This window comes from Convolutriloba macropyga, chromosome 10 (assembly GCF_964194025.1).
Source record: "Convolutriloba macropyga chromosome 10, txConMacr16.3, whole genome shotgun sequence".
Classification (NCBI taxonomy): domain Eukaryota; kingdom Metazoa; phylum Xenacoelomorpha; order Acoela; family Convolutidae; genus Convolutriloba; species Convolutriloba macropyga.
In genome coordinates, this window is record NC_134477.1 from 36,035,200 (window position 1) to 36,062,410 (window position 27,211).

At 37.1% G+C, this 27,211-nt stretch overlaps 1 protein-coding gene across 1 annotated transcript in view; it reads right to left on the minus strand.

Moving 5' to 3' along the window:
• The window catches only part of LOC142348484 (broad substrate specificity ATP-binding cassette transporter ABCG2-like), a 34,952-nt gene extending 8,752 nt beyond the window's left edge, over nucleotides 1–26,200 (minus strand). Inside the window, exon 1 of the mRNA XM_075399859.1 lies at nucleotides 25,173–26,200. Coding sequence (XP_075255974.1) covers nucleotides 25,173–25,478 — 306 coding nt within the window. The 5' untranslated portion in view covers nucleotides 25,479–26,200. The remainder of the gene's footprint in view (nucleotides 1–25,172) is intronic.
• Nucleotides 26,201–27,211: the final 1,011 nt, after the last annotated feature.

Genomic DNA, 27,211 nt, shown 5'->3' on the forward strand with positions numbered 1-27,211 from the left:
CGAAACTGAACAGTACAGGACCGATGTAAAAAAGCCATGCTCTGTATTCATTTGCTTTGAAAAACTCAATTTGACTTAGTGGTCTTATTCTTCGCTTGAATTCACTGGGCAACCGAAATAAATGAACAAAAACAAATTAATGCGTGTTGAAACTGAATATCCGGATTTTAAATAAATTGCAACTTACTTTAAGACTCCGAACAATGTTGTTGATGGATTCAATATCTGATTTCACTATTTTCGAAACTATGACATGAAGTAGAACTTTTGCAACACCCAAGTAGACCTGATGCATAACATCAATCTTTGCAGCCAGTGGTAAATCGGGTATGATGTCGAAAAGCTTACTTCTGCCTTTAACACCTTTGAAAGCCGTAAAGTTTCGAAGTTCCAAAATCTCAATACAATTTTGATGCACGTCAGGTGTTCTCATTGAAGTTTGTTTCAATGGATAATATCTCGTCTTCTCGTGTAACTTTGTCTCAATAAGACACAATGTACAGCCGTAAGTAGCAAGATGGTGATGCATATTCAAAATCGAGGCAGTTGCAGGCAAGTCGGAGACAAGAAGAAAAACGTGGAAGTTCAAACTGGCCGTCTTCTTTTGAAATTCAATATTCGGTTTCTTTTCAAGTTCCCTCCCAATATACTAAAAAATCGTAATTTATGGAGCCCATAAAAGTTGCTATTTAGCGAAATTACAAAAAACCTACCTCAAAAATTTGGTTCCACGACGGTTTCTTGAATCCAAACCATAAACTTGCCAGTACTATATTTTTGAAAGATGATCGAAGTTTTGGCGGCAAATTGGCTACTGCAAATCAGACTGGCCACAAAGATTTCCCTGATGACCTCAACAGCCTGACACCATCTGAATTCATAAGCAAGTATATGTTGATAGATCTTTGCTTAGAACTCATAGCAGTAGGAATCTTCAAATCGGAAGACCGCTCTCGTTTTGAATCGTACTTCAAATTAGTCGCAATATTTTTCTGTACAATATCTTGAAGTTCCTTAACAAAAATTAGAAAAAACGCATCTCCCGAAGCACAGCTTTTCACGGAGTTGCTAATGTGGCGTTTGGATGAGTGATAAGTTTTTTTAATCGACTTGAAACTTGGAAATTGATGAGATTTAATAGTAAGCTTTAAAAGTCGGATCCAATCACTGGCCTCTGCATCAGAGGAACCATGCTTAGCAATAATGGGGTTCACACACAGTCTGAAGTTCGGAATGCTGATTTCGCTCAATTCATCTTGTTACTCCACCTCTGTCGACTCGGAACTTTCATTTAAACCAACTTCTGGCGACCCAATTTCGGATACATCATTTATCACTATGAGAAGAGCTTGTGATTCATTAGGAGAAGATATTAGATAGCGACAATTGTTCGATAACCCAACACCATTTGCAAGAACATTTGAGCTTGAGTTTTCATTATCAACAGGAACATTTTTCTCATCAAATGCAGTTGAAACTAAATCGTTGTCACTATCAGCCAAAGTTTCTTCATCATCAGTTGAGATAGTAGTTGAGTTTATGTCGCTATCGGTCAAACTTTCTTCCACATCAGTTGAGCTTGGGTTTTGGTTTGCATCACTTGCACTTGAAATGTCCTCATTGTTCAAGTTTCTCGAACTGCCATTGAAAGCAACCTCACTTTGACTGCTTTCGTTTTCAATGTTCAAAACGGTTTTTCTCTCATTGGCTGTGTCATTTTTGTTTGAACTGTTTTCACTGGAACTGTTTTCATTGCTTTCTTTTGAACTGTAGTCATCTGAGGAATCGGATGCAAAATGTCTTAGTTCGCTGTCAAGTTTAACGCGCTTCCTTGATTTATAATCAACGAATAGCCGCCTACGGTGTTGCGTCAAATTTGATCTCGAGTTAACCGCTACGTTTTTGCTCGTGGGTTTTAGATACAAAGAATTTTCTATAGTCGTTTTCTCATTAACTGTAACCAAATGACTTTCCATGTGAGGGCAAAAGCAATCACAATTGTTCCTACCAAATATCGAATTCCCATAGAAAACGGTCAGTTCTTCTCCAGGTGAAATATCTCGTACAAGCCTGAGCATGACACGCTTCCTGTTATTTACTTCCTTAATGTCATATTTGCAGTTTGGTTTGCATGAGTGATTCGCAAACCGCACGGCTTCAATCATAACTCTCGATTTTCTGCCAACTTCAGTGGCTTGGAATTTTGAAATTGGCTTTATCAGTTGTTGATCCTCTTTATCAATGACTTCTAGCAGCGCCCAGAGACCCTCTAAACAGTCCTTTTGTTTGCTAGTTTCCAGAATATCAGCACCACCATAAAATAACCCATAGCCACAAAAACTGTCCGGACGAATGGAAAAGTTTGCATTCTTTGCTTCTTGATAACATTTTTGCAGCAATTGGTCGTAAAATAAATGAAGAGGAGAGGATTCCAAAAGATCTTGGTACTCTTCCACTGATAGTTTGTTAACCATTGTATCAACAAAACGGTCTGTTTCCTCCAAAACGGCTTTTGTCACATGTGCATCACACTGCGCAAGGATAACGCTCTTGTGCTTTTTTCGCATTTTATCTAAAAACATTTGCTGTGAAAAACTCTTGAAGTCAACAATCGAATCAATAAAATTGATCGAAAGATTTTTTAGCAGAAGAAAAAGAAGCAGTTATTGAATGCCCGAAAGACAAACGAAAATCAACAAAGTACAAATAAAAAACTTCCAATTTGTCAGATTTTTTGGCGAAGCATAAATTGGTAAATCTTCTCCAAAAAGCTCTTTTTCTCAAACAATCTTTGCAAAAAAGTTTTGTTCACGGATTTTTTGCACTGATGTAGTGTGCAAGATACTACATCAAGTCAAAGAAATTGACAGCAAAATGACAGATTTGAGAAAAGTTTTTGCGAAGAAAAATTGCAAAGCAATTTTTAAAAAAATACAAAAAAACATATAAGGAAACTGAATTTTAGAGTTTAATGCGGACATATATTCAGATAAGATCTGTCTATCAAGGAAGCGGACATTCGTCGTTTATATTCTGTTTAAGTCTGACATGAGAAAAAATTTCTCGGGCAACAGGAAAGATGTTCTGAAGGTTTTTCTGAGCATTTAAATCTGTTGTGCGTTGCTTCCTGAACTTCTTCTTCAAATCCAGTCCCATCTGATTTGCAGCTCCTTTAGCCTCACGGTAAGCTAGGACAGATTGCTTTGGGTACTTCGCTTTAACTGTTTCTAAACAAAACAAAATATAGTCCAAAAACTAATAGGCATGCTATGTAATTGATTAGCTCTCTGGTTTTGCGAAGAAGACTGTTTTCTGTGCTTAAAGAAAGTTAAATCAAAAAATCAAGCAGATCAAACTAATGACCTTTTTAATACCCCAAGATGAAAGTTTTTCATTTTTGAGTGATTGCATTTAAAATTGGAGAATAAATATAATAGCTTATCAGAAACATACTTTCAAAAGCTGTCTCAAGATCGTGTGAAACTATGGAGCGCATGTCGCTGTGAATCCGTTTGGGACCTATCATATGCGTGATCAACCGGCAGTCACGGGTTTTGCCGAAAATGAATTTGCCCAGTTCTCCTCCGAATTTGAATGGCTCTTTTCCAGCTGGCAACTGCATGCAGTCCTTTCCATTCACAAATACTGGCTCAGCCGACAGATTATTGTCAACAAAAAGACTCTCTCCAAAAAGAAAATGCTCTTCAGAACCAAGGAACTCAAGGTTTGATGCTCTCTCATTGTTTCTAATGGACTTGAATCGGGCCTGGTGTTTGGCAAGCATACTCTTAATGCTGTCTTGAAATGATGTTATCGTTGGATAGGCAGTTAAAGCATCAGGTTTCTCCAGATCTTTTGAAATAGGAGTTTCCCCTGGAGAGACTTGTTTCATTATTGTTGTGGTCTCCAAAGCATTCGCATTTTTGTCTTCATCATCAGGACATCGATTTGAGTCAGGCTTCTTACGACTAGCACCAGCACCAATTTGCTGCAATGAACGTTTATCATTGGCAAGTACCCCACCCCCATTATCCATAACTGCGTCACAGTTCTCTCCCTCGCTGTCGTTGCTACGAGAAATTTTCTTTCTTTTCTTTTCTACTGGAGGTGAAGCATCAGAGCTGAGACCTTCGTTGTCAGTAAAAACCGGACTCTTGTTTGATTGAGACATGCCTCTGAAAAATTATGCAGCGATTGAAACTCGACAGTTATTAGGCCACCAATCAGTAATGGAAAAACAAGAGCTATGGACGAGTCTAAACAGAACCAGAAACCCCACTAAATGACCAGAAAACCTATCAGGAAACTATAAATTAAACAAAAGAAAGAACAAAACTTGATAAAAATAAGAAAGCAGCAGAGGCAGGAATAATAAAATCAGGGCATTACTCCGTAACAAAAGAGCTGATAAATTACACCACTCATCAGTTTCAAAAGTTCTGATAAAAATTGATGCAAAACATGTAAAAGTGGAATAAAGAAAGAACTCTTCTAAGAACATCTAAATAAGGAAAGAAACAGCAACACAAGACATTGAAAGTTAAGCGTCAAAAAATGATCAGATCAAAACGTCCTCCTACTTTAAATTTATTTCTGGAAGTTTTGGTTATTCGGACGGCGGAATATTCTCCTTAGCCTTGTTTTAAACTTTAGATGGATGGTTTTGACGCATCTCGATGCGATATTGATTAGCGCCTCCAATTGCCATTTCAGTTGCTGCCTCAGCGTTGTCGACAAAATTACGGGCAACGCATTGCCTGAAAACATCTTCGACTGGTTTGCTGCATGGCTTGCGGGCATTTGATTTCAACACTTTTTGTCCTATGCGGAAGTTTATGTGCTGGCATTTATCCTCTTCACCGAACATTGCAGCACCGAGAGCCCTGCCAAAAGAAGAAGGCCCACCATTTGGAACAAGCGTCATCAAGTCCAATTTTCCGAACCACAATGGATCACCCTCATCGCGAACGGAATTGGTACTGTCGACAACGAAGTGGAAGAGCTAGAACTCCTGGCTTGTTTCAATACGAAAATCAGTTTTGATCTCATTAGTTGGTTTTCTTTCGCCATCTTCCGTGCGTGCTCCTCCTGTGTAGCTAATACTTGTTTGAAACTTCCTGTCAAGCTTTCCACAAGATCTGTGAGAAGCTTCTCCGGAACCGTCTTGGAGCTCTAAAGCGAATAGATTTCCAAAATGTACAATAAAACACGTTCGAAGAAATATCTTTCGACTATCATTAATTATTGATTAATAGGAAAACTTGGTTTGTTCAACTAAACTAAAAAAGCATTAACTCAAGTGTAAAAAACCTCAAGAGGCGTCAAAGTGGCTCCCAACGTGACTAGTGGTTCACAATGTCTCGCCACTTCTCCCAAAGAGTCGCCAAAACGGATCTTTTTTGACGATTTCACATCAGAAGATTTTCCAGCATCTCGTTTCCGTTTAGACTTCTTAGGTTGAGCTTTTGGATGGTTGCCAGCTTTTACCCTGCCAAATATCCAAAAAAGCGAGGTTACCGCTGTTCAGAGCCAAAGTTCAACGTCTGAACTACATAAAATACCATATAAAATATATATGGCGATACTCCCCATTAACTGAAGATTCTAAAACGCTAACATTTGTTGGGTAACTCTCGTGTTTTGTTATACCGAAATTTGGGTCACTCATTTTGGGCCAAAAATTCGACTTTTTTCAAATTTAACATTAATAACATTTTGATTAGGACAATTTGAGAAACCAAGCAAGCACTGCAAGCAAGAGGATTTCAGTGTCAACAAAAAGCGGCCACTCCCGTTTAATTTGGTTCAATACTTTAGAAGATATTAACCAAATACTGTTCTGTACCCCATTTTTTGGGCTTAAATCGAAGCCCATGATCTCCGGAACCGACGTAAAACAACGTGAAACGGCGTTCCCGGCGTATTTGTGGGTGTAATTCTGGTCCACTTCTACGGTGTAGGTCACGGCAAACCTTCATTGTGAGGTGGTAAAAAATTTCCCACTTCACCATGAAGGTTATGATGTTTTGTGTGTTTTGACATAAAACAACATCCACAGAAATTTGATGAACTCGTGAAAAAAGAAAAATTGTTGAATTAAGGCCATAATTTGATACATTTAGCTTCAGCAACCTAAATAGTGTCTAGAAAACATAAAACGCACGCCCAAAAACTTGTTCAATTGCGCAAAACACCTTTAAGCCATAAAATTTGAGAAAAAATTTTGTTTTTCCGGTTTCAACATTGAATAACTGTTCTGATGAATATCTTCAGGACTGTGACTAGCCATTCCAGAGAAGAATGTCCTAACAGCAACAAATTATGCCAAAAATTACTCGTTTTGGTCAAAAATTGAATGGGAAATTCGAAAAAGTACAAACTTAAGTTCCTTTCTCAATGTGATAAAGCAAGTTGTTTGCTCCGCAAATGCAGATTTTGCCTGGATATCTGTTGCAACTATTCTTATTTACCTGGCTTTCTTTTCCCTGAAGGCTGTGATTGAAGCACAAGATCAAAATAAATAGAAAGAAAATATTCATCCTGAAACAATCAGCTCGTAACAAAAATGCTAATTGACCAAAAAAGCGAGGTCACCAAATTTAGAGCCAAATTTGACTGTCTCAATTGCAAAAACTACTATGCAAAGCATATTTGGGGATACTCCCCTCTAATTTAGGACTATAATACACTAAGATTTGTTGGGTAAAGCTTGTGCTTTGTTGTAGCGAAATTTTGGGTCACTCAACATAGCCCGAAATTGCGACTTTTTTCAAATTTAAACATTAATAAGTTTTTGTTTAGGACGATTTGAGAAACCAACTAAACACTGCAAGCAAGAAGAGTTTAGTGCTAACAAAATGCGACTACTCCCGTTTAATTTGGTCCGGCACTTTAGCAGATATTAACAAAATACTGTTTTGTACTCCATTTTTTGGGCTAAAACAAAGCCCAAAATCTCCGGAACTGACGTAAAACAACGTGAAACAGAGTTCAGACAACGTTCATTTTGACTTCAAAAAAGAAGGTGTCTCCAGTCTTGTAGTCAATGACTTGTAATGTTTTGCATGGTAACTAAGCTGGAAAAGCAAATCGCCAAAATCAGTTACAAATCGTTTTTTTCAGAAGCATGCCTCTAAAATGGATTTTGTATCTCTTTCCATATTTCAAGATTTTTTTGATTGAAAACAAAACTTTTAGGTCCAAATTAAGGATGCTGATATGTAACCACGTGTTGTGCTCTGAGACTAGTCTTTGGGTGTTGCCACTTGAAGAAGAACCCAATAAAAATCAAATTGCAAAGAAATTAGAAACAAATAATTTGCAGACTCAAACATCATTGCTGAAGACGTCCAAAGTGGTCCAAACTGCCGTACTTGCCATGATAGATGCATCAAGGAGTGGACATTTGCCGTAAACAGGTGCTCTGAGTGATCCTCTTTCAAATCTGATAGAACAGATTTAATCAAATCATCTGCATCATTGGCGTATGCTGAGGAAATAATCAATAAGCGAATAGAAAAACTGAAAAGTTTAAACCGCTCATACAGTTTCTCGTTAACTGCGAAACTGAACAGTACAGGACCGATGTAAAAAAGCCATGCTCTGTATTCATTTGCTTTGAAAAACTCAATTTGACTTAGTGGTCTTATTCTTCGCTTGAATTCACTGGGCAACCGAAATAAATGAACAAAAACAAATTAATGCGTGTTGAAACTGAATATCCGGATTTTAAATAAAATTGCAACTTACTTTAAGACTCCGAACAATGTTGTTGATGGATTCAATATCTGATTTCACTATTTTCGAAACTATGACATGAAGTAGAACTTTTGCAACACCCAAGTAGACCTGATGCATAACATCAATCTTTGCAGCCAGTGGTAAATTGGGTATGATGTCGAAAAGCTTACTTCTGCCTTTAACACCTTTGAAAGCCGTAAAGTTTCGACGTTCCAAAATCTCAATACAATTTTGATGCACGTCAGGTGTTCTCATTGAAGTTTGTTTCAATGGATAATATCTCGTCTTCTCGTGTAACTTTGTCTCAATAAGACACAATGTACAGCCGTAAGTAGCAAGATGGTGATGCATATTCGACATCGAGGCAGTTGCAGGCAAGTCGGAGACAAGAAGGAAAACGTGGAAGTTCAAACTGGCCGTCTTCTTTTGAAATTCAAAATTCGGTTTCTTTTCAAGTTCCCTCCCAATATACTAAAAAATCGTAATTTATGGAGCCCATAAAAGTTGCTATTTAGCGAAATTACAAAAAACCTACCTCAAAAATTTGGTTCCACGACGGTTTCTTGAATCCAAACCATAAACTTGCCAGTACTATATTTTTGAAAGATGATCGAAGTTTTGGCGGCAAATTGGCTACTGCAAATCAGACTGGCCACAAACATTTCCCTGATGACCTCAACAGCCTGACACCATCTGAATTCATAAGCAAGTATATGTTGATAGATCTTTGCTTAGAACTCATAGCAGTAGGAATCTTCAAATCGGAAGACCGCTCTCGTTTTGAATCGTACTTCAAATTAGTCGCAATATTTTTCTGTACAATATCTTGAGGTTCCTTAACAAAAATTAGAAAAAACGCATCTCCCGAAGCACAGCTTTTCACGGAGTTGCTAATGTGGCGTTTGGATGAGTGATAAGTTTTTTTAATCGACTTGAAACTTGGAAATTGATGAGATTTAATAGTAAGCTTTAAAAGTCGGATCCAATCACTGGCCTCTGCATCAGAGGAACCATGCTTAGCAATAATGGGGTTCACACACAGTCTGAAGTTCGGAATGCTGATTTCGCTCAATTCATCGTGTTACTCCACCTCTGTCGACTCGGAACTTTCATTTAAACCAACTTCTGGCGACCCAATTTCGGATACATCATTTATCACTATGAGAAGAGCTTGTGATTCATTAGGAGAAGATATTAGATAGCGACAATTGTTCGATAACCCAACACCATTTGCAAGACCATTTGAGCTTGAGTTTTCATTATCAACAGGAACATTTTTCTCATCAAATGCAGTTGAAACTAAATCGTTGTCACTATCAGCCAAAATTTCTTCATCATCAGTTGAGATAGTAGTTGAGTTTATGTCGCTATCGGTCAAACTTTCTTCCACATCAGTTGAGCTTGGGTTTTGGTTTGCATCACTTGCACTTGAAATGTCCTCATTGTTCAAGTTTCTCGAACTGCCATTGAAAGCAACCTCACTTTGACTGCTTTCGTTTTCAATGTTCAAAACGGTTTTTCTCTCATTGGCTGTGTCATTTTTGTTTGAACTGTTTTCACTGGAACTGTTTTCATTGCTTTCTTTTGAACTGTAGTCATCTGAGGAATCGGATGCAAAATGTCTTAGTTCGCTGTCAAGTTTAACGCGCTTCCTTGATTTATAATCAACGAATAGCCGCCTACGGTGTTGCGTCAAATTTGATCTCGAGTTAACCGCTACGTTTTTGCTCGTGGGTTTTAGATACAAAGAATTTTCTATAGTCGTTTTCTCATTAACTGTAACCAAATGAGTTTTCATGTGAGGGCATAAGCAATCACAATTGTTCCTACCAAATATCGAATTCCCATAGAAAACGGTCAGTTCTTCTCCAGGTGAAATATCTCGTACAAGCCTGAGCATGACACGCTTCCTGTTATTTACTTCCTTAATGTCATATTTGCAGTTTGGTTTGCATGAGTGATTCGCAAACCGCACGGCTTCAATCATAACTCTCGATTTTCTGCCAACTTCAATGAAATTGGCTTTATCAGTTGTTGATCCTCTTTATCAATGACTTCTAGCAGCGCCCAGAGACCCTCTAAACAGTCCTTTTGTTTGCTAGTTTCCAGAATATCAGCACCACCATAAAATAACCCATAGCCACAAAAACTGTCCGGACGAATGGAAAAGTTTGCATTCTTTGCTTCTTGATAACATTTTTGCAGCAATTGGTCGTAAAATAAATGAAGAGGAGAGGATTCCAAAAGATCTTGGTACTCTTCCACTGATAGTTTGTTAACCATTGTATCAACAAAACGGTCTGTTTCCTCCAAAACGGCTTTTGTCACATGTGCATCACACTGCGCAAGGATAACGCTCTTGTGCTTTTTTCGCATTTTATCTAAAAACATTTGCTGTGAAAAACTCTTGAAGTCAACAATCGAATCAATAAAATTGATCGAAAGATTTTTTAGCAGAAGAAAAAGAAGCAGTTATTGAATGCCCGAAAGACAAACGAAAATCAACAAAGTACAAATAAAAAAATTCCAATTTGTCAGATTTTTTGGCGAAGCATAAATTGGTAAATCTTCTTCAAAAAGTTCTTTTTCTCAAACAATCTTTGCAAAAAAGTTTTGTTCACGGATTTTTTGCACTGATGTAGTGTGCAAGATACTACATCAAGTCAAAGAAATTGACAGCAAAATGACAGATTTGAGAAAAGTTTTTGCGAAGAAAAATTGCAAAGCAATTTTTAAAAAAATACAAAAAAACATAAAGAAACTGAATTTTAGAGTTTAATGCGGACATATATTCAGATAAGATCTGTCTATCAAGGAAGCGGACATTCGTCGTTTATATTCTGTTTAAGTCTGACATGAGAAAAAATTTCTCGGGCAACAGGAAAGATGTTCTGAAGGTTTTTCTGAGCATTTAAATCTGTTGTGCGTTGCTTCCTGAACTTCTTCTTCAAATCCACTCCCATCTGATTTGCAGCTCCTTTAGCCTCACGGTAAGCTAGGACAGATTGCTTTGGGTACTTCGCTTTAACTGTTTCTAATCAAAACAAAATATAGTCCAAAAACTAATAGGCATGCTATGTAATTGATTAGCTCTCTGGATTTGCGAAGAAGACTGTTTTCTGTGCTTAAAGAAAGTTATATCAGAAAATCAAGCAGATCAAACTAATGACCTTTTTAATACCCCCAGATGAAAGTTTTTCATTTTTGAGTGATTGCATTTAAAATTGGAGAATAAATATAATAGCTTATCAGAAACATACTTTCAAAAGCTGTCTCAAGATCGTGTGAAACTATGGAGCGCATGTCGCTGTGAATCCGTTTGGGACTTATCATATGCGTGATCAACCGGCAGTCACGGGTTTTGCCGAAAATGAATTTGCCCAGTTCTCCTCCGAATTTGAATGGCTCTTTTCCAGCTGGCAACTGCATGCAGTCCTTTCCATTCACAAATACTGGCTCAGCCGACAGATTATTGTCAACAAAAAGACTCTCTCCAAAAAGAAAATGCTCTTCAGAACCAAGGAACTCAAGGTTTGATGCTCTCTCATTGTTTCTAATGGACTTGAATCGGGCCTGGTGTTTGGTAAGCATACTCTTAATGCTGTCTTGAAATGATGTTATCGTTGAATAGGCAGTTAAAGCATCAGGTTTCTCCAGATCTTTTGAAATAGGAGTTTCCCCTGGTGAGACTTGTTTCATTATTGTTGTGGTCTCCAAAGCATTCGCATTTTTGTCTTCATCATCAGGACATCGATTTGAGTCAGGCTTCTTACGACTAGCACCAGCACCAATTTGCTGCAATGAACGTTTATCATTGGCAAGTACCCCAACCCCATTATCCATAACTGCGTCACAGTTCTCTCCCTCGCTGTCGTTGCTACGAGAAGATTTCTTTCTTTTCTTTTCTACTGGAGGTGAAGCATCAGAGCTGAGACCTTCGTTGTCAGTAAAAACCGGACTCTTGTTTGATTGATACATGCCTCTGAAAAATTATGCAGCGATTGAAACTCGACAGTTATTAGCCCACCAATCAGTAATGGAAAAACAAGAGCTATGGACGAGTCTAAACAGAACCAGAAACCCCACTAAATGACCAGAAAACCTATCAGGAAACTATAAATTAAACAAAAGAAAGAACAAAACTTGATAAAAATAAGAAAGCAGCAGAGGCAGGAATAATAAAATCAGGGCATTACTCCGTAACAAAAGAGCTGATAAATTACACCACTCATCAGTTTCAAAAGTTCTGATATAAATTGATGCAAAACATGTAAAAGTGGAATAAAGAAAGAACTCTTCTCAGAACATAAAAATAAGGAAAGAAACAGCAACACAAAACATTGAAAGTTAAGCGTCAAAAAATGATCAGATCAAAACGTCCTCCTACTTTAAATTTATTTCTGGAAGTTTTGGTTATTCGGACGGCGGAATATTCTCCTTAGCCTCGTTTTAAACGTTAGATGGATGGTTTTGACGCATCTCGATGCGATATTGATTAGCGCCTCCAATTGCCATTTCAGTTGCTGCCTCAGCGTTGTCGACAAAATTACGGGCAACGCATTGCCTGAAAACATCTTAGACTGGTTTGCTGCATGGCTTGCGGGCATTTGATTTCAACACTTTTTGTCCTATGCGGAAGTTTATGTGCTGGCATTTATCCTCTTCACCGAACATTGCAGCACCGAGAGCCCTGCCAAGAGAAGAAGGCCCACCAGTTGGAACAAGCGTCATCAAGTCCAATTTTCCGAACCACAATGGATCACCCTCATCGCGAACGGGAATTGGTACTGTCGACAACGAAGTGGAAGAGCTAGAACTCCTGGCTTGTTTCAATACGAAAATCAGTTTTGATCTCATTAGTTGGTTTTCTTTCGCCATCTTCCGTGCGTGCTCCTCCTGTGTAGCTAATACTTGTTTGAAACTTCCTGTCAAGCTTTCCACAAGATCTGTGAGAAGCTTCTCCGGAACCGTCTTGGAGCTCTAAAGCGAATAGATTTCCAAAATGTACAATAAAACACGTTCGAAGAAATATCTTTCGACTATCATTAATTATTGATTAATAGGAAAACTTGGTTTGTTCAACTAAACTAAAAAAGCATTAACTCAAGTGTAAAAAACCTCAAGAGGCGTCAAAGTGGCTCCCAACGTGACTAGTGGTTCACAATGTCTCGCCACTTTTCCCAAAGAGTCGTCAAAACGGATCTTTTTTGACGATTTCACATCAGAAGATTTTCCAGCATCTCGTTTCCGTTTAGACTTCTTAGGTTGAGCTTTTGGATGGTTGCCAGCTTTTACCCTGCCAAATATCCAAAAAAGCGAGGTTACCGCTGTTCAGAGCCAAAGTTCAACGTCTGAACTACATAAAATACCATATAAAATATATATATGGCGATACTCCCCATTAACTGAGGATTCTAAAACGCTAACATTTGTTGGGTAACTCTCGTGTTTTGTTATACCGAAATTTGGGTCACTCATTTTGGGCCAAAAATTCGACTTTTTTCAAATTTAACATTAATAACATTTTGATTAGGACAATTTGAGAAACCAAGCAAGCACTGCAAGCAAGAGGGTTTCAGTGTCAACAAAATGCGGCCACTCCCGTTTAATTTGGTTCAATACTTTAGAAGATATTAACCAAATTCTGTTCTGTACCCCATTTTTTGGGCTTAAATCGAAGCCCATGATCTCCGGAACCGACGTAAAACAACGTGAAACGGCGTTCCCGGCGTATTTGTGGGTGTAATTCTGGTCCACTTCTACGGTGTAGGTCACGGCAAACCTTCATTGTGAGGTGGTAAAAAATTTCCCACTTCACCATGAAGGTTATGATGTTTTGTGTGTTTTGACATAAAACAACATCCACAGAAATTTGATGAACTCGTGAAAAAAGAAAAATTGTTGAATTAATGCCATAATTTGATACATTTAGCTTCAGCAACCTAAATAGTGTCTAGAAAACATAAAACGCACGCCCAAAAACTTGTTCAATTGCGCAAAACACCTTTAAGCCATAAAATTTGAGAAAAAATTTTGTTTTTCCGCTTTCAACATTGAATAACTGTTCTGATGAATATCTTCAGGACTGTGACTAGCCATTCCAGAGAAGAATGTCCTAAAAGCAACAAATTATGCCAAAAATTACTCGTTTTGGTCAAAAATTGAATGGGAAATTCGAAAAAGTACAAACTTAAGTTCCTTTCTCAATGTGATAAAGCAAGTTGTTTCCTCCGCAAATGCAGATTTTGCCTGGATATCTGTTGCAACTATTCTTATTTACCTGGCTTTCTTTTCCCTGAAGGCTGTGATTGAAGCACAAGATCAAAATAAATTGAAAGAAAATATTCATCCTGAAACAATCAGCTCGTAACAAAAATGCTAATTGACCAAAAAAGCGAGGTCACCAAATTTAGAGCCAAATTTGACTGTCTCAATTGCAAAAACTACTATGCAAAGTATATTTGGGGATACTCCCCTCTAATTTAGGACTATAATACACTAAGATTTGTTGGGTAAAGCTTGTGCTTTGTTGTAGCGAAATTTGGGTCACTCAACATAGCCCGAAATTGCGACTTTTTTCAAATTTAAACATTAATAAGTTTTTGTTTAGGACGATTTGAGAAACCAACTAAACACTGCAAGCAAGAAGAGTTTAGTGCTAACAAAATGCGACTACTCCCGTTTAATTTGGTCCGGCACTTTAGCAGATATTAACCAAATACTGTTTTGTACTCCATTTTTTGGGCTAGAACAAAGCCCAAAATCTCCGGAACTAACGTAAAACAACGTGAAACAGAGTTCAGACAACGTTCATTTTGACTTCAAAAAAGAAGGTGTCTCCAGTCTTGTAGTCAATGACTTGTAATGTTTTGCATGGTAACTAAGCTGGAAAAGCAAATCGCCAAAATCAGTTACAAATCGTTTTTTTCAGAAGCATGCCTCTAAAATGGATTTTGTATCTCTTTCCATATTTCAAGATTTTTTTGATTGAAAACAAAACTTTTAGGTCCAAATTAAGGATGGTGATATGTAACCACGTGTTGTGCTCTGAGACTAGTCTTTGGGTGTTGCCACTTGAAGAAGAACCCAATAAAAATCAAATTGCAAAGAAATTAGAAACAAATAATTTGCAGACTCAAACATCATTGCTGAAGACGTCCAAAGTGGTCCAAACTGCCGTACTTGCCATGATAGATGCATCAAGGAGTGGACATTTGCCGTAAACAGGTGCTCTGAGTGATCCTCTTTCAAATCTGATAGAAAAGATTTAATCAAATCATCTGCATCATTGGCGTATGCTGAGGAAATAATCAATAAGCGAATAGAAAAACTGAGAAGTGTAAACCGCTCATACAGTCTCTCGTTAACTGCGAAACTGAATAGTACAGGACCGATGTAAAAAGCCATGCTCTGTATTCATTTGCTTTGAAAAACTCAATTTGACTTAGTGGTCTTATTCTTCGCTTGAATTCACTGGGCAACTGAAATAAATGAACAAAAACAAATTAATGCGTGTTGAAACTGAATATCCGGATTTTAAATAAAATTGCAACTTACTTTAAGACTCCGAACAATGTTGTTGATGGATTCAATATCTGATTTCACTATTTTCGAAACTATGACATGAAGTAGAACTTTTGCAACACCCAAGTAGACCTGAGGCATAACATCAATCTTTGCAGCCAGTGGTAAATTGGGTATGATGTCGAAAAGCTTACTTCTGCCTTTAACACCTTTGAAAGCCGTAAAGTTTCGACGTTCCAAAATCTCAATACAATTTTGATGCACGTCAGGTGTTCTCATTGAAGTTTGTTTCAATGGATAATATCTCGTCTTCTCGTGTAACTTTGTCTCAATAAGACACAATGTACAGCCGTAAGTAGCAAGATGGTGATGCATATTCGACATCGAGGCAGTTGCAGGCAAGTCGGAGACAAGAAGGAAAACGTGGAAGTTCAAACTGGCCGTCTTCTTTTGAAATTCAATATTCGGTTTCTTTTCAAGTTCCCTCCCAATATACTAAAAAATCGTAATTTATGGAGCCCATAAAAGTTGCTATTTAGCGAAATTACAAAAAACCTACCTCAAAAATTTGGTTCTACGACGGTTTCTTGAATCCAAACCATAAACTTGCCAGTACTATATTTTTGAAAGATGATCGAAGTTTTGGCGGCAAATTGGCTACTGCAAATCAGACTGGCCACAAAGATTTCCCTGATGACCTCAACAGCCTGACACCATCTGAATTCATAAGCAAGTATATGTTGATAGATCTTTGCTTAGAACTCATAGCAGTAGGAATCTTCAAATCGGAAGACCGCTCTCGTTTTGAATCGTACTTCAAATTAGTCGCAATATTTTTCTGTACAATATCTTGAAGTTCCTTAGCAAAAATTAGAAAAAACGCATCTCCCGAAGCACAGCTTTTCACGGAGTTGCTAATGTGGCGTTTGGATGAGTGATAAGTTTTTTTAATCGACTTGAAACTTGGAAATTGATGAGATTTAATAGTAAGCTTTAAAAGTCGGATCCAATCACTGGCCTCTGCATCAGAGGAACCATGCTTAGCAATAATGGGGTTCACACACAGTCTGAAGTTCGGAATGCTGATTTCGCTCAATTCATCTTGTTACTCCACCTCTGTCGACTCAGAACTTTCATTTAAACCAACTTCTGGCGACCCAATTTCGGATACATCATTTATCACTATGAGAGGAGCTTGTGATTCATTAGGAGAAGATATTAGATAGCGACAATTGTTCGATAACCCAACACCATTTGCAAGACCATTTGAGCTTGAGTTTTCATTATCAACAGGAACAATTTTCTCATCAAATGCAGTTGAAACTAAATCGTTGTCACTATCAGCCAAAATTTCTTCATCATCAGTTGAGATAGTAGTTGAGTTTATGTCGCTATCGGTCAAACTTTCTTCCACATCAGTTGAGCTTGGGTTTTGGTTTGCATCACTTGCACTTGAAATGTCCTCATTGTTCAAGTTTCTCGAACTGCCATTGAAAGCAACCTCACTTTGACTGCTTTCGTTTTCAATGTTCAAAACGGTTTTTCTCTCATTGGCTGTGTCATTTTTGTTTGAACTGTTTTCACTGGAACTGTTTTCATTGCTTTCTTTTGAACTGTAGTCATCTGAGGAATCGGATGCAAAATGTCTTAGTTCGCTGTCAAGTTTAACGCGCTTCCTTGATTTATAATCAACGAATAGCCGCCTACGGTGTTGCGTCAAATTTGATCTCGAGTTAACCGCTACGTTTTTGCTCGTGGGTTTTACATACAAAGAATTTTCTATAGTCGTTTTCTCATTAACTGTAACCAAATGACTTTCCATGTGAGGGCATAAGCAATCACAATTGTTCCTACCAAATATCGAATTCCCATAGAAAACGGTCAGTTCTTCTCCAGGTGAAATATCTCGTACAAGCCTGAGCATGACACGCTTCCTGTTATTTACTTCCTTAATGTCATATTTGCAGTTTGGTTTGCATGAGTGATTCGCAAACCGCACGGCTTCAATCATAACTCTCGATTTTCTGCCAACTTCAGTGGCTTGGAATTTTGAAATTGGCTTTATCAGTTGTTGATCCTCTTTATCAATGACTTCTAGCAGCGCCCAGAGACCCTCTAAACAGTCCTTTTGTTTGCTAGTTTCCAGAATATCAGCACCACCATAAAATAACCCATAGCCACAAAAACTGTCCGGACGAATGGAAAAGTTTGCATTCTTTGCTTCTTGATAACATTTTTGCAGCAATTGGTCGTAAAATAAATGAAGAGGAGACGATTCCAAAAGAACTTGGTACTCTTCCACTGATAGTTTGTTAACCATTGTATCAACAAAACGGTCTGTTTCCTCCAAAACGGCTTTTGTCACATGTGCATCACACTGCGCAAGGATAACGCTCTTGTGCTTTTTTCGCATTTTATCTGAAAACATTTGCTGTGAAAAACTCTTGAAGTCAACAATCGAATCAATAAAATTGATCGAAAGATTTTTTAGCAGAAGAAAAAGAAGCAGTTATTGAATGCCCGAAAGACAAACGAAAATCAACAAAGTACAAATAAAAAAATTCCAATTTGTCAGATTTTTTGGCGAAGCATAAATTGGTAAATCTTCTCCAAAAAGTTCTTTTTCTCAAACAATCTTTGCAAAAAAGTTTTGTTCACGGATTTTTTGCACTGATGTAGTGTGCAAGATACTACATCAAGTCAAAGAAATTGACAGCAAAATGACAGATTTGAGAAAAGTTTTTGCGAAGAAAAATTCCAAAACAATTTTAAAAAAAATACAAAAAAACATATAAAGAAACTGAATTTTAGAGTTTAATGCGGACATATATTCAGATAATATCTGTCTATCAAGGAAGCGGACATTCGTCGTTTATATTCTGTTTAAGTCTGACATGAGAAAAAAATTTTCGGGCAACAGGAAAGATGTTCTGAAGGTTTTTCTGAGCATTTAAATCTGTTGTGCGTTGCTTCCTGAACTTCTTCTTCAAATCCAGTCCCATCTGATTTGCAGCTGCTTTAGCCTCACGGTAAGCTAGGACAGATTGCTTTGGGTACTTCGCTTTAACTGTTTCTAAACAAAACAAAATATAGTCCAAAAACTAATAGGCATGCTATGTAATTGATTAGCTCTCTGCTTTTGCGAAGAAGACTGTTTTCTGTGCTTAAAGAAAGTTATATCAGAAAATCAAGCAGATCAAATTAATGACCTTTTTAATACCCCCCGAGGAAAGTTTTTCATTTTTGAGTGATTGTATTTAAAATTGGAGAATAAATATAATAGCTTATCAGAAACATACTTTCAAAAGCTGTCTCAAGATCGTGTGAAACTATGGAGCGCATGTCGCTGTGAATCCGTTTGGGACCTATCATATGCGTGATCAACCGGCAGTCACGGGTTTTGCCGAAAATGAATTTGCCCAGTTCTCCTCCGAATTTGAATGGCTCTTTTCCAGCTGGCAACTGCATACAGTCCTTTCCATTCACAAATACTGGCTCAGCCGACAGATTATTGTCAACAAAAAGACTCTCTCCAAAAAGAAAATGCTCTTCAGAACCAAGGAACTCAAGGTTTGATGCTCTCCCATTGTTTCTAATGGACTTGAATCGGGCCTGGTGTTTGGTAAGCATACTCTTAATGCTGTCTTGAAGTGATGTTATCGTTGGATAGGCAGTTAAAGCATCAGGTTTCTCCAGATCTTTTGAAATAGGAGTTTCCCCTGGTGAGACTTGTTTCATTATTGTTGTGGTCTCCAAAGCATTCGCATTTTTGTCTTCATCATCAGGACATCGATTTGAGTCAGGCTTCTTACGACTAGCACCAGCACCAATTTGCTGCAATGAACGTTTATCATTGGCAAGTACCCCACCCCCATTATCCATAACTGCGTCACAGTTCTCTCCCTCGCTGTCGTTGCTACGAGAAATTTTCTTTCTTTTCTTTTCTACTGGAGGTGAAGCATCAGAGCTGAGACCTTCGTTGTCAGTAAAAACCCGACTCTTGTTTGATTGAGACATGCCTCTGAAAAATTATGCAGCGATTGAAACTCGACAGTTATTAGCCCACCAATCAGTAATGGAAAAACAAGAGCTATGGACGAGTCTAAACAAAACCAGAAGCCCCACTAAATGACCAGAAAACCTATCAGGAAACTATAAATTAAACAAAAGAAAGAACAAAACTTGATAAAAATAAGAAAGCAGGAGAGGCAGGAATAATAAAATCAGGGCATTACTCCGTAACAAAAGAGCTGATGAATTACACCACTCATCAGTTTCAAAAGTTCTGATACAAATTGATGCAAAACATGTAAAAGTGGAATAAAGAAAGAACTCTTCTCAGAACATCTAAATAAGGAAAGAAACAGCAACACAAGACATTGAAAGTTAGGCGTCAAAAAATGATCAGATCAAAACGTCCTCCTATTTTAAATTTATTTCAGGAAGTTTTGGTTATTCGGACGGCGGAATATTCTCCTTAGCCTCGTTTGAAATTTTAGATGGATGTTTTTGACGCATCTCGATGCGATATTGATTAGCGCCTCCAATTGCCATTTCAGTTGCTGCCTCAGCGTTGTCGACAAAATTACGGGCAACGCATTGCCTGAAAACATCTTCGACTGGTTTGCTGCATGGCTTGCGGGCATTTGATTTCAACACTTTTTGTCCTATGCGGAAGTTTATGTGCTGGCATTTATCCTCTTCACCGAACATTGCAGCACCGAGAGCCCTGCCAAAAGAAGAAGGCCCACCAGTTGGAACAAGCGTCATCAAGTCCAATTTTCCGAACCACAATGGATCACCCTCATCGCGAACGGGAATTGGTACTGTCGACAACGAAGTGGAAGAGCTAGAACTCCTGGCTTGTTTCAATACGAAAATCAGTTTTGATCTCATTAGTTGGTTTTCTTTCGCCATCTTCCGTGCGTGCTCCTCCTGTGTAGCTAATACTTGTTTGAAACTTCCTGTCAAGCTTTCCACAAGATCTGTGAGAAGCTTCTCCGGAACCGTCTTGGAGCTCTAAAGCGAATAGATTTCCAAAATGTACAATGAAACACGTTCGAAGAAATATCTTTCGACTATCATTAATTATTGATTAATAGGAAAACTTGGTTTGTTCAACTAAACTAAAAAAACATTAACTCAAGTGTAAAAAACCTCAAGAGGCGTCAAAGTGGCTCCCAACGTGACTAGTGGTTCACAATGTCTCGCCACTTCTCCCAAAGAGTCGTCAAAACGGATCTTTTTTGACGATTTCACATCAGAAGATTTTCCAGCATCTCGTTTCCGTTTAGACTTCTTAGGTTGAGCTTTTGGATGGTTGCCAGCTTTTACCCTGCCAAATATCCAAAAAAGCGAGGTTACCGCTGTTCAGAGCCAAAGTTCAACGTCTGAACTACATAAAATACCATATAAAATATATATGGCGATACTCCCCATTAACTGAGGATTCTAAAACGCTAACATTTGTTGGGTAACTCTCGTGTTTTGTTATACCGAAATTTGGGTCACTCATTTTGGGCCAAAAATTCGACTTTTTTCAAATTTAAACATTAATAACATTTTGATTAGGACAATTTGAGAAAACAAGCAAGCACTGCAAGCAAGAGGGTTTCAGTGTCAACAAAATGCGGCCACTCCCGTTTAATTTGGTTCAATACTTTAGAAGATATTAACCAAATACTGTTCTGTACCCCATTTTTTGGGCTTAAATCGAAGCCCATGATCTCCGGAACCGACGTAAAACAACGTGAAACAGCGTTCCCCGCGTATTTGTGGGTGTAATTCTGGTCCACTTCTACGGTCTAGGTCACGGCAAACCTTCATCGTGAGGTGGTAAAAAATTTCCCACTTCACCATGAAGGTTATGATGTTTTGTGTGTTTTGACATAAGACAACATCCACAGAAATTTGATGAACTCGTGAAAAAAGAAAAATTGTTGAATTAATGCCATTATTTGATACATTTAGCTTCAGCAACCTAAATAGTGTCTAGAAAACATAAAACGCACGCCCAAAAACTTGTTCAATTGCGCAAAACACCTTTAAGCCATAAAATTTGAGAAAAAATTTTTTGTTTTTCCGCTTTCAACATTGAATAACTGTTCTGATGAATATCTTCAGGACTGTGACTAGCCATTCCAGGGAAGAATGTCCTAACAGCAACAAATTATGCCAGAAATTACTCGTTTTGGTCAAAAATTGAATGGGAAATTCGAAAAAGTACAAACTTAAATTCCTTTCTCAATGTGATAAAGCAAGTTGTTTCCTCCGCAAATGCAGATTTTGCCTGGATATCTGTTGCAACTATTCTTATTTACCTGGCTTTCTTTTCCCTGAAGGCTGTGATTGAAGCACAAGATCAAAATAAATTGAAAGAAAATATTCATCCTGAAACAATCAGCTCGTAACAAAAATGCTAATTGACCAAAAAAGCGAGGTCACCAAATTTAGAGCCAAATTTGACTGTCTCAATTGCAAAAACTACTATGCAAAGTATATTTGGGGATACTCCCCTCTAATTGAGGACTATAATACACTAAGATTTGTTGGGTAAAGCTTGTGCTTTGTTGTAGCGAAATTTGGGTCACTCAACATAGCCCGAAATTGCGACTTTTTTCAAATTTAAACATTAATAAGTTTTTGTTTAGGACGATTTGAGAAACCAACTAAACACTGCAAGCAAGAAGAGTTTAGTGCTAACAAAATGCGACTACTCCCGTTTAATTTGGTCCGGCACTTTAGCAGATATTAACAAAATACTGTTTTGTACTCCATTTTTTGGGCTAAAACAAAGCCCAAAATCTCCGGAACTGACGTAAAACAACGTGAAACAGAGTTGCCGGCGTGTTTGTGGTTGCGATTCGACGTCCTGGTGCACTTCGACGTTCTGGATCATGGAAAACCTTCATGGGGAGACGGTCAAAAATTTCCCACCTCACCATGAAGGTTATGATTTTGACATAAAACAACATTCACAGAAATTTGATGAAATCGTGAAAAATGAAAAATTGTTGAGTTAACCCCATCAATTAATACAAATAGCTTCAAGAACATAAATACTGTTCAGAAAACACAAAAAGCACGCCCGATAACTTGTTCAATTGCAAAAAAGTCATTCATTTGGTCAAATGACCTATTTTGACTACCAAGTTTCACGTATCGCTAAAATGCACCATCAAAACGTGGGAAAAAATGGTACATTAAGTAAATAGTGATACTCCCCATTAACTGAGCAGTCTAAAACACTGTAATGTTTAATCTTGACACAAAAACTTTCAACTTTATGTCACCGCCGAATTAGCCGAACATGGCCGAAAATCGAGGTTCGGCGCATGCAGAGCAAAAATTGACCAACTCAACTCCAAAAAATCAAACTAAAAATATATATGGGTATCCTCCCCAATAAGAGGGGAATGCAGTGAACCAAAATATTTAGGTTTATTCTGGTTTTCTGGGGTACCCGTTTTTAGAGAACACCAAAATCTCATTATTGGTGACTTTTTAAAATTTAATAGTGAATAACTTTTTCACCACGGCGACTTAGGAAAGCACCTAAACAGCAAAAACAAGAAAATTACAGCATCAGAAAAATGATTTTCCGCCCAAAAAATTTGATAGAGTACTTTGGAAGATATCAGCAAATTACTCAAGTGTACCTATTTTTTTGAGCTAGAAGCACAGATCCAAATCTGCAGAAATCAAGTATAGCTGAGTAGAACAGCCATGCTAACGTGTTTGTGGGAGTAGCTTAGGTCACTGCAAGTCTTCATGGGGAGGCGGAAACAAATTCGCACCTCGCCATGGAGGCTATGATTTTTTGATTAGTTTGACAAAAAAACAACACACACACAGAAATTTGTTGAAATTGTCAGAAATGAAAAATTGTTGAATTAACAATAACCATCAGTAAAATTCGCTTCACGGACAGAAATAGATGTAGAAAGCGCAAATTAAATAGGGAGAAGGACGTATCATTGAAATTTAAACACTCCAACTACAAAAATAAAAAAAACGGAAAATTTTGACTTGCATCAAAAGAACATGCTGAAAAGGTTAACCAAGGTTTAAGAAGAGCTCAGCTAATACTGAATGCATGACTGATTACAGAAATTGAAGCAAAATTGACGAAAAAATGGCACAATATATGAAAAATGGCATTGATTTTGTTAAAAGCTTTTGGAAGATAATTTTATGATATTGAAGGAGCCATAAAAGTATATGGTCTTGGAGATGATATCCGAGAAACCATAAATTATAATTCATGAGTTTGTCTAGTACTTTCAAGTTGTTTACCTGAAACCCGCATGAGGTGCGGTGATAAGCATTTTTGAGCCAAAAAATTAGGTTGTACAAAATAAGTTTAATGATCTTGGATGGGCCAGAATAGTCTATGGTCTGGAATATGGTATCAAAGACACCATAAAAATTTTCAGAACCAATTTTTAAATCTCCATTTTAATCGTTTGTAACCCGCAGAGGAGGTTATTAAAATCATTTTTTGCCAAAAAAAGATGCTGCACAAAAAAAGTTTTATGATCTTGGATGGGCCATAAAAGTCCATGGTCTTGGATATGGTATCCAAGACACCATAAAATTTTTTTCTGAAGAAATTTTTAAATATCCATTTTTATCGTCTGAAATTCGCATAGGAAGTTGTTAAAATCATTTTTGTGTCAAAAAAAGATGTTGCACAAAAAAAGTTTTATGATCTTGGATGGGCCATAAAAGTCTATGGTCTTGGATATGGTATCCAAGGCAACATAGAAAATTTTTTTTTGTTGAAGGCCAATGGCAAGTACGATATATTTGTTGTACTACATGGTCCAAAAGACGTCATTTGAGATCACCTTGAAATTTTTGTATGGTCTTATGTATGGTATCAAAGAAGCCATACAACCATACATGTCTTACGTATGGTTTCTGAGAAACATTTATGGTGGTCATCCCGGGATGTGAGCATATTACAAAATAATTACATGATTTCTTGCTGGTTTTCAGACGGCTCGAAAAAGTTGAGAAAACTCTGATATCAACAGAAGAAGTAACTCTAAACAACCAAAATTGTTAATTTTCCAGCATTGAAACAGGAAAAGAAAAGGCCAGCAATGTTTATGAAAATTTTAGCAAAAACAAAAAATTACAAAATGTCATATAAAAAATGGTGACACATTTTAGTTAGAATTTGAAATTAGTAAATGAATTTTTTTTAGAGCATAGCTTCTCTTGCTCAAAACAAATCCAATTATTTAATGGAAAGTTTGGTCAATTATTAGAAAATTTGGAATCGAAAAAAACGCCACTTAAGGCCATCTTAGACAAACTCTTTGTTTTTTTCTAGTCATATGGTGAATTATTCCTGAACAGAAAAAATTATAAGACAAAATAATCGGCTGATCGAGATAACAACTTAAAAAATTGTGATGACAGTAAGCTTCACAAGAAGCTGTGCACGCTTACATGGCTTACGCAGCCATGGCCTTTATATGACAAAGCTCATAGGAACAGACAAAAACAGCGTCGGTTATAAAAGATACCCAAATTTAGACCTTAATTCAGACAATTTGAGTAACGGTTGTTGGCACACAAGAGATGCTTCACCAATTCTACTGCTGGTATATTTTTGCACTAGATTCGCTTGCTTAGACCACATATTAACAAAGAATCTTTAGAAAGAATTAACAAAGAATTCTTTTGTCCTGATTTAGAAATAAAAACTGAATAATAAATAGTAATAATTTGCTAGGCGAATAAGAGACTTCTACTAATACTAGAACAAACACTAACAGTTTATACTATTAACACTAATTAAATATTCACCTCGTTAAAGAAAAATATTTTTGCTGGGAATTATTTACTGAAAAGACTTGTACTTTGAACTCATCCTGGTATGGCAGAGAATCTTTTACCTTGGTCTTGCGTTTGAAAGGAGGCCCTATCGTCACTGTGTAGCTCAAGTTGTGAACAGATAAAACCCCGTTTCTCTCGCTTTCAATTTGACCCGCAACTGCATCTCCTTCACTGTCTGACGAGGAAGCAGAGGATTGGGATCTGGAAGACTTGTGATCCGATTCGGATACCTCGGAGGGTACTCTGGAGTACCGCTTGGACGACTGCTCGTTCGGGCTAATGATCGGGGCTTGACTGGACGGCTTGCCAAGATTATCTGAAGCCGAGTCATCGTGAGGTAGCTTTGTGAAATTGCTCGTTGACATTGTCGACCAGTCTCTGGTGTTCAACGAATCAGCGACTATCTCAGTTACAATGAATGTTTACATAAAGTTTAAGATCAAAGATTCAAAAAGAATAGAAAAATGTATTCGGGAATAGAATGTTCTTCTGAAAAAATCTAACTATACTGAACAGTGCAGTTTCCCAAAGTATTGCTTTTTTTCTGATGTTATGTACAACTTCGACATTCAATTCGTGTTTTTAGTAACTAATGAGATAATAGTCACCGACCAGAAAAAAAGAAGTTCAATATTAAGTTTTAATTGAAAAAGGTCAAATTGCGGGGATGACAAATTATAAAGCAGTATTGATAACATTGAACGAGTTGCAAGTTTGATAATGTTCTTTCTTCAGTTTAACAGGTGAACTAGTTAAAAAAACAAAACAACAAGCATGCTTTCAATTTGATTGAACTAAATAAGTAAACGAAAAGAACACGCGTATATTTATTATAAATGCATACGCAAAAACTGCCGTCGAGCTAGAACTATAATCTCAAACGAAAGTAAAATGTTTAAGTTTTGTAGAAAACGAATATCGAACAAAACCAAAAATTGATCCAATTTTAGAAGCTTTTCTTTTCTACAGCTATCTCACAGGTTAACATTTATGCTATACAAGATCTAACCAATAAATTAATATGACAATCACGAACTGACAAATTTTGTGGGAATTCTACTCTAAATGAAGGTGAATAAATACCTGTTCCACTTTTGGGAACGATAATATAACCTCAAATAATCAAAGCTTATAAGTATGAATCTAAATTTGAATCGATGCAGCTATTAAATAAATATTATTTATAGTTAGTACTTTATAAGGAGTTGTACCTGTTGTAACACGTATATAACTTTAAGTGAATTCAGTTATACGCGGAGATATTAATTTCTTAACTACTGGACATTATCTCTGACAAGTTTTGACAGATCCGAAATTGACTTTATTTGACACCTAAAGAAATTTTGTAATTGTAATGGAAGATTCTCGTTCGATTAGAATTAGAGAACTAAACTTTGTATGGGGATTGAGTGACAAAAATGATTCCCAAAAATTTTGGGGCGAAAGCAAAAAGGTCACTGTATCACACAACTTTTGTATCTATTAGATGTCAAAATAGCTTATTTAAAGGCTAGAATTGCATCGCGTTTCCAGAACAGAATTTAAGTGAAATCCGTTTAACCCCTAGTCATTTGCCAAATATATTTCTAATTTTTGAATAATTATTGAAATATATATATATATATATATATATATATATACCCAGGTCTGGGTACAGACTTATGAAAAGACAATGCTCGACCAAAATGTACTATGAAAAGACAATACTTGACTCATTTGAGCTATGAAAAGATTGTATCTGGAGTTTAGGACATTCTGGACTTTAGCTTGACCTAAAATTTTACAAAAGTCTTTGGCTTGACCCAAAATTTGGGCTGGAATTAAGCTCGACTCAATAACTCCAAACAAATTCGAGTTAAAGTCTTTTCATGGGTCCATCATTAGTCTTTTCATAAGTCCGCTTTTTTGCCATTAACGTTTTACGTGCAATATTGCATATAATGTAGTCAGCATGTACGCTCCTTCACCTTTTACGACTCAAAAAAATCCCTCAAAAACTTGCATTTTTTTTTCAAAAAATATAGCTCATAAATTTGGAATGGAAAACAAACAAAATAACGCCAAAATTTTGTCATGGCTAATAGGACTAGCACCAATA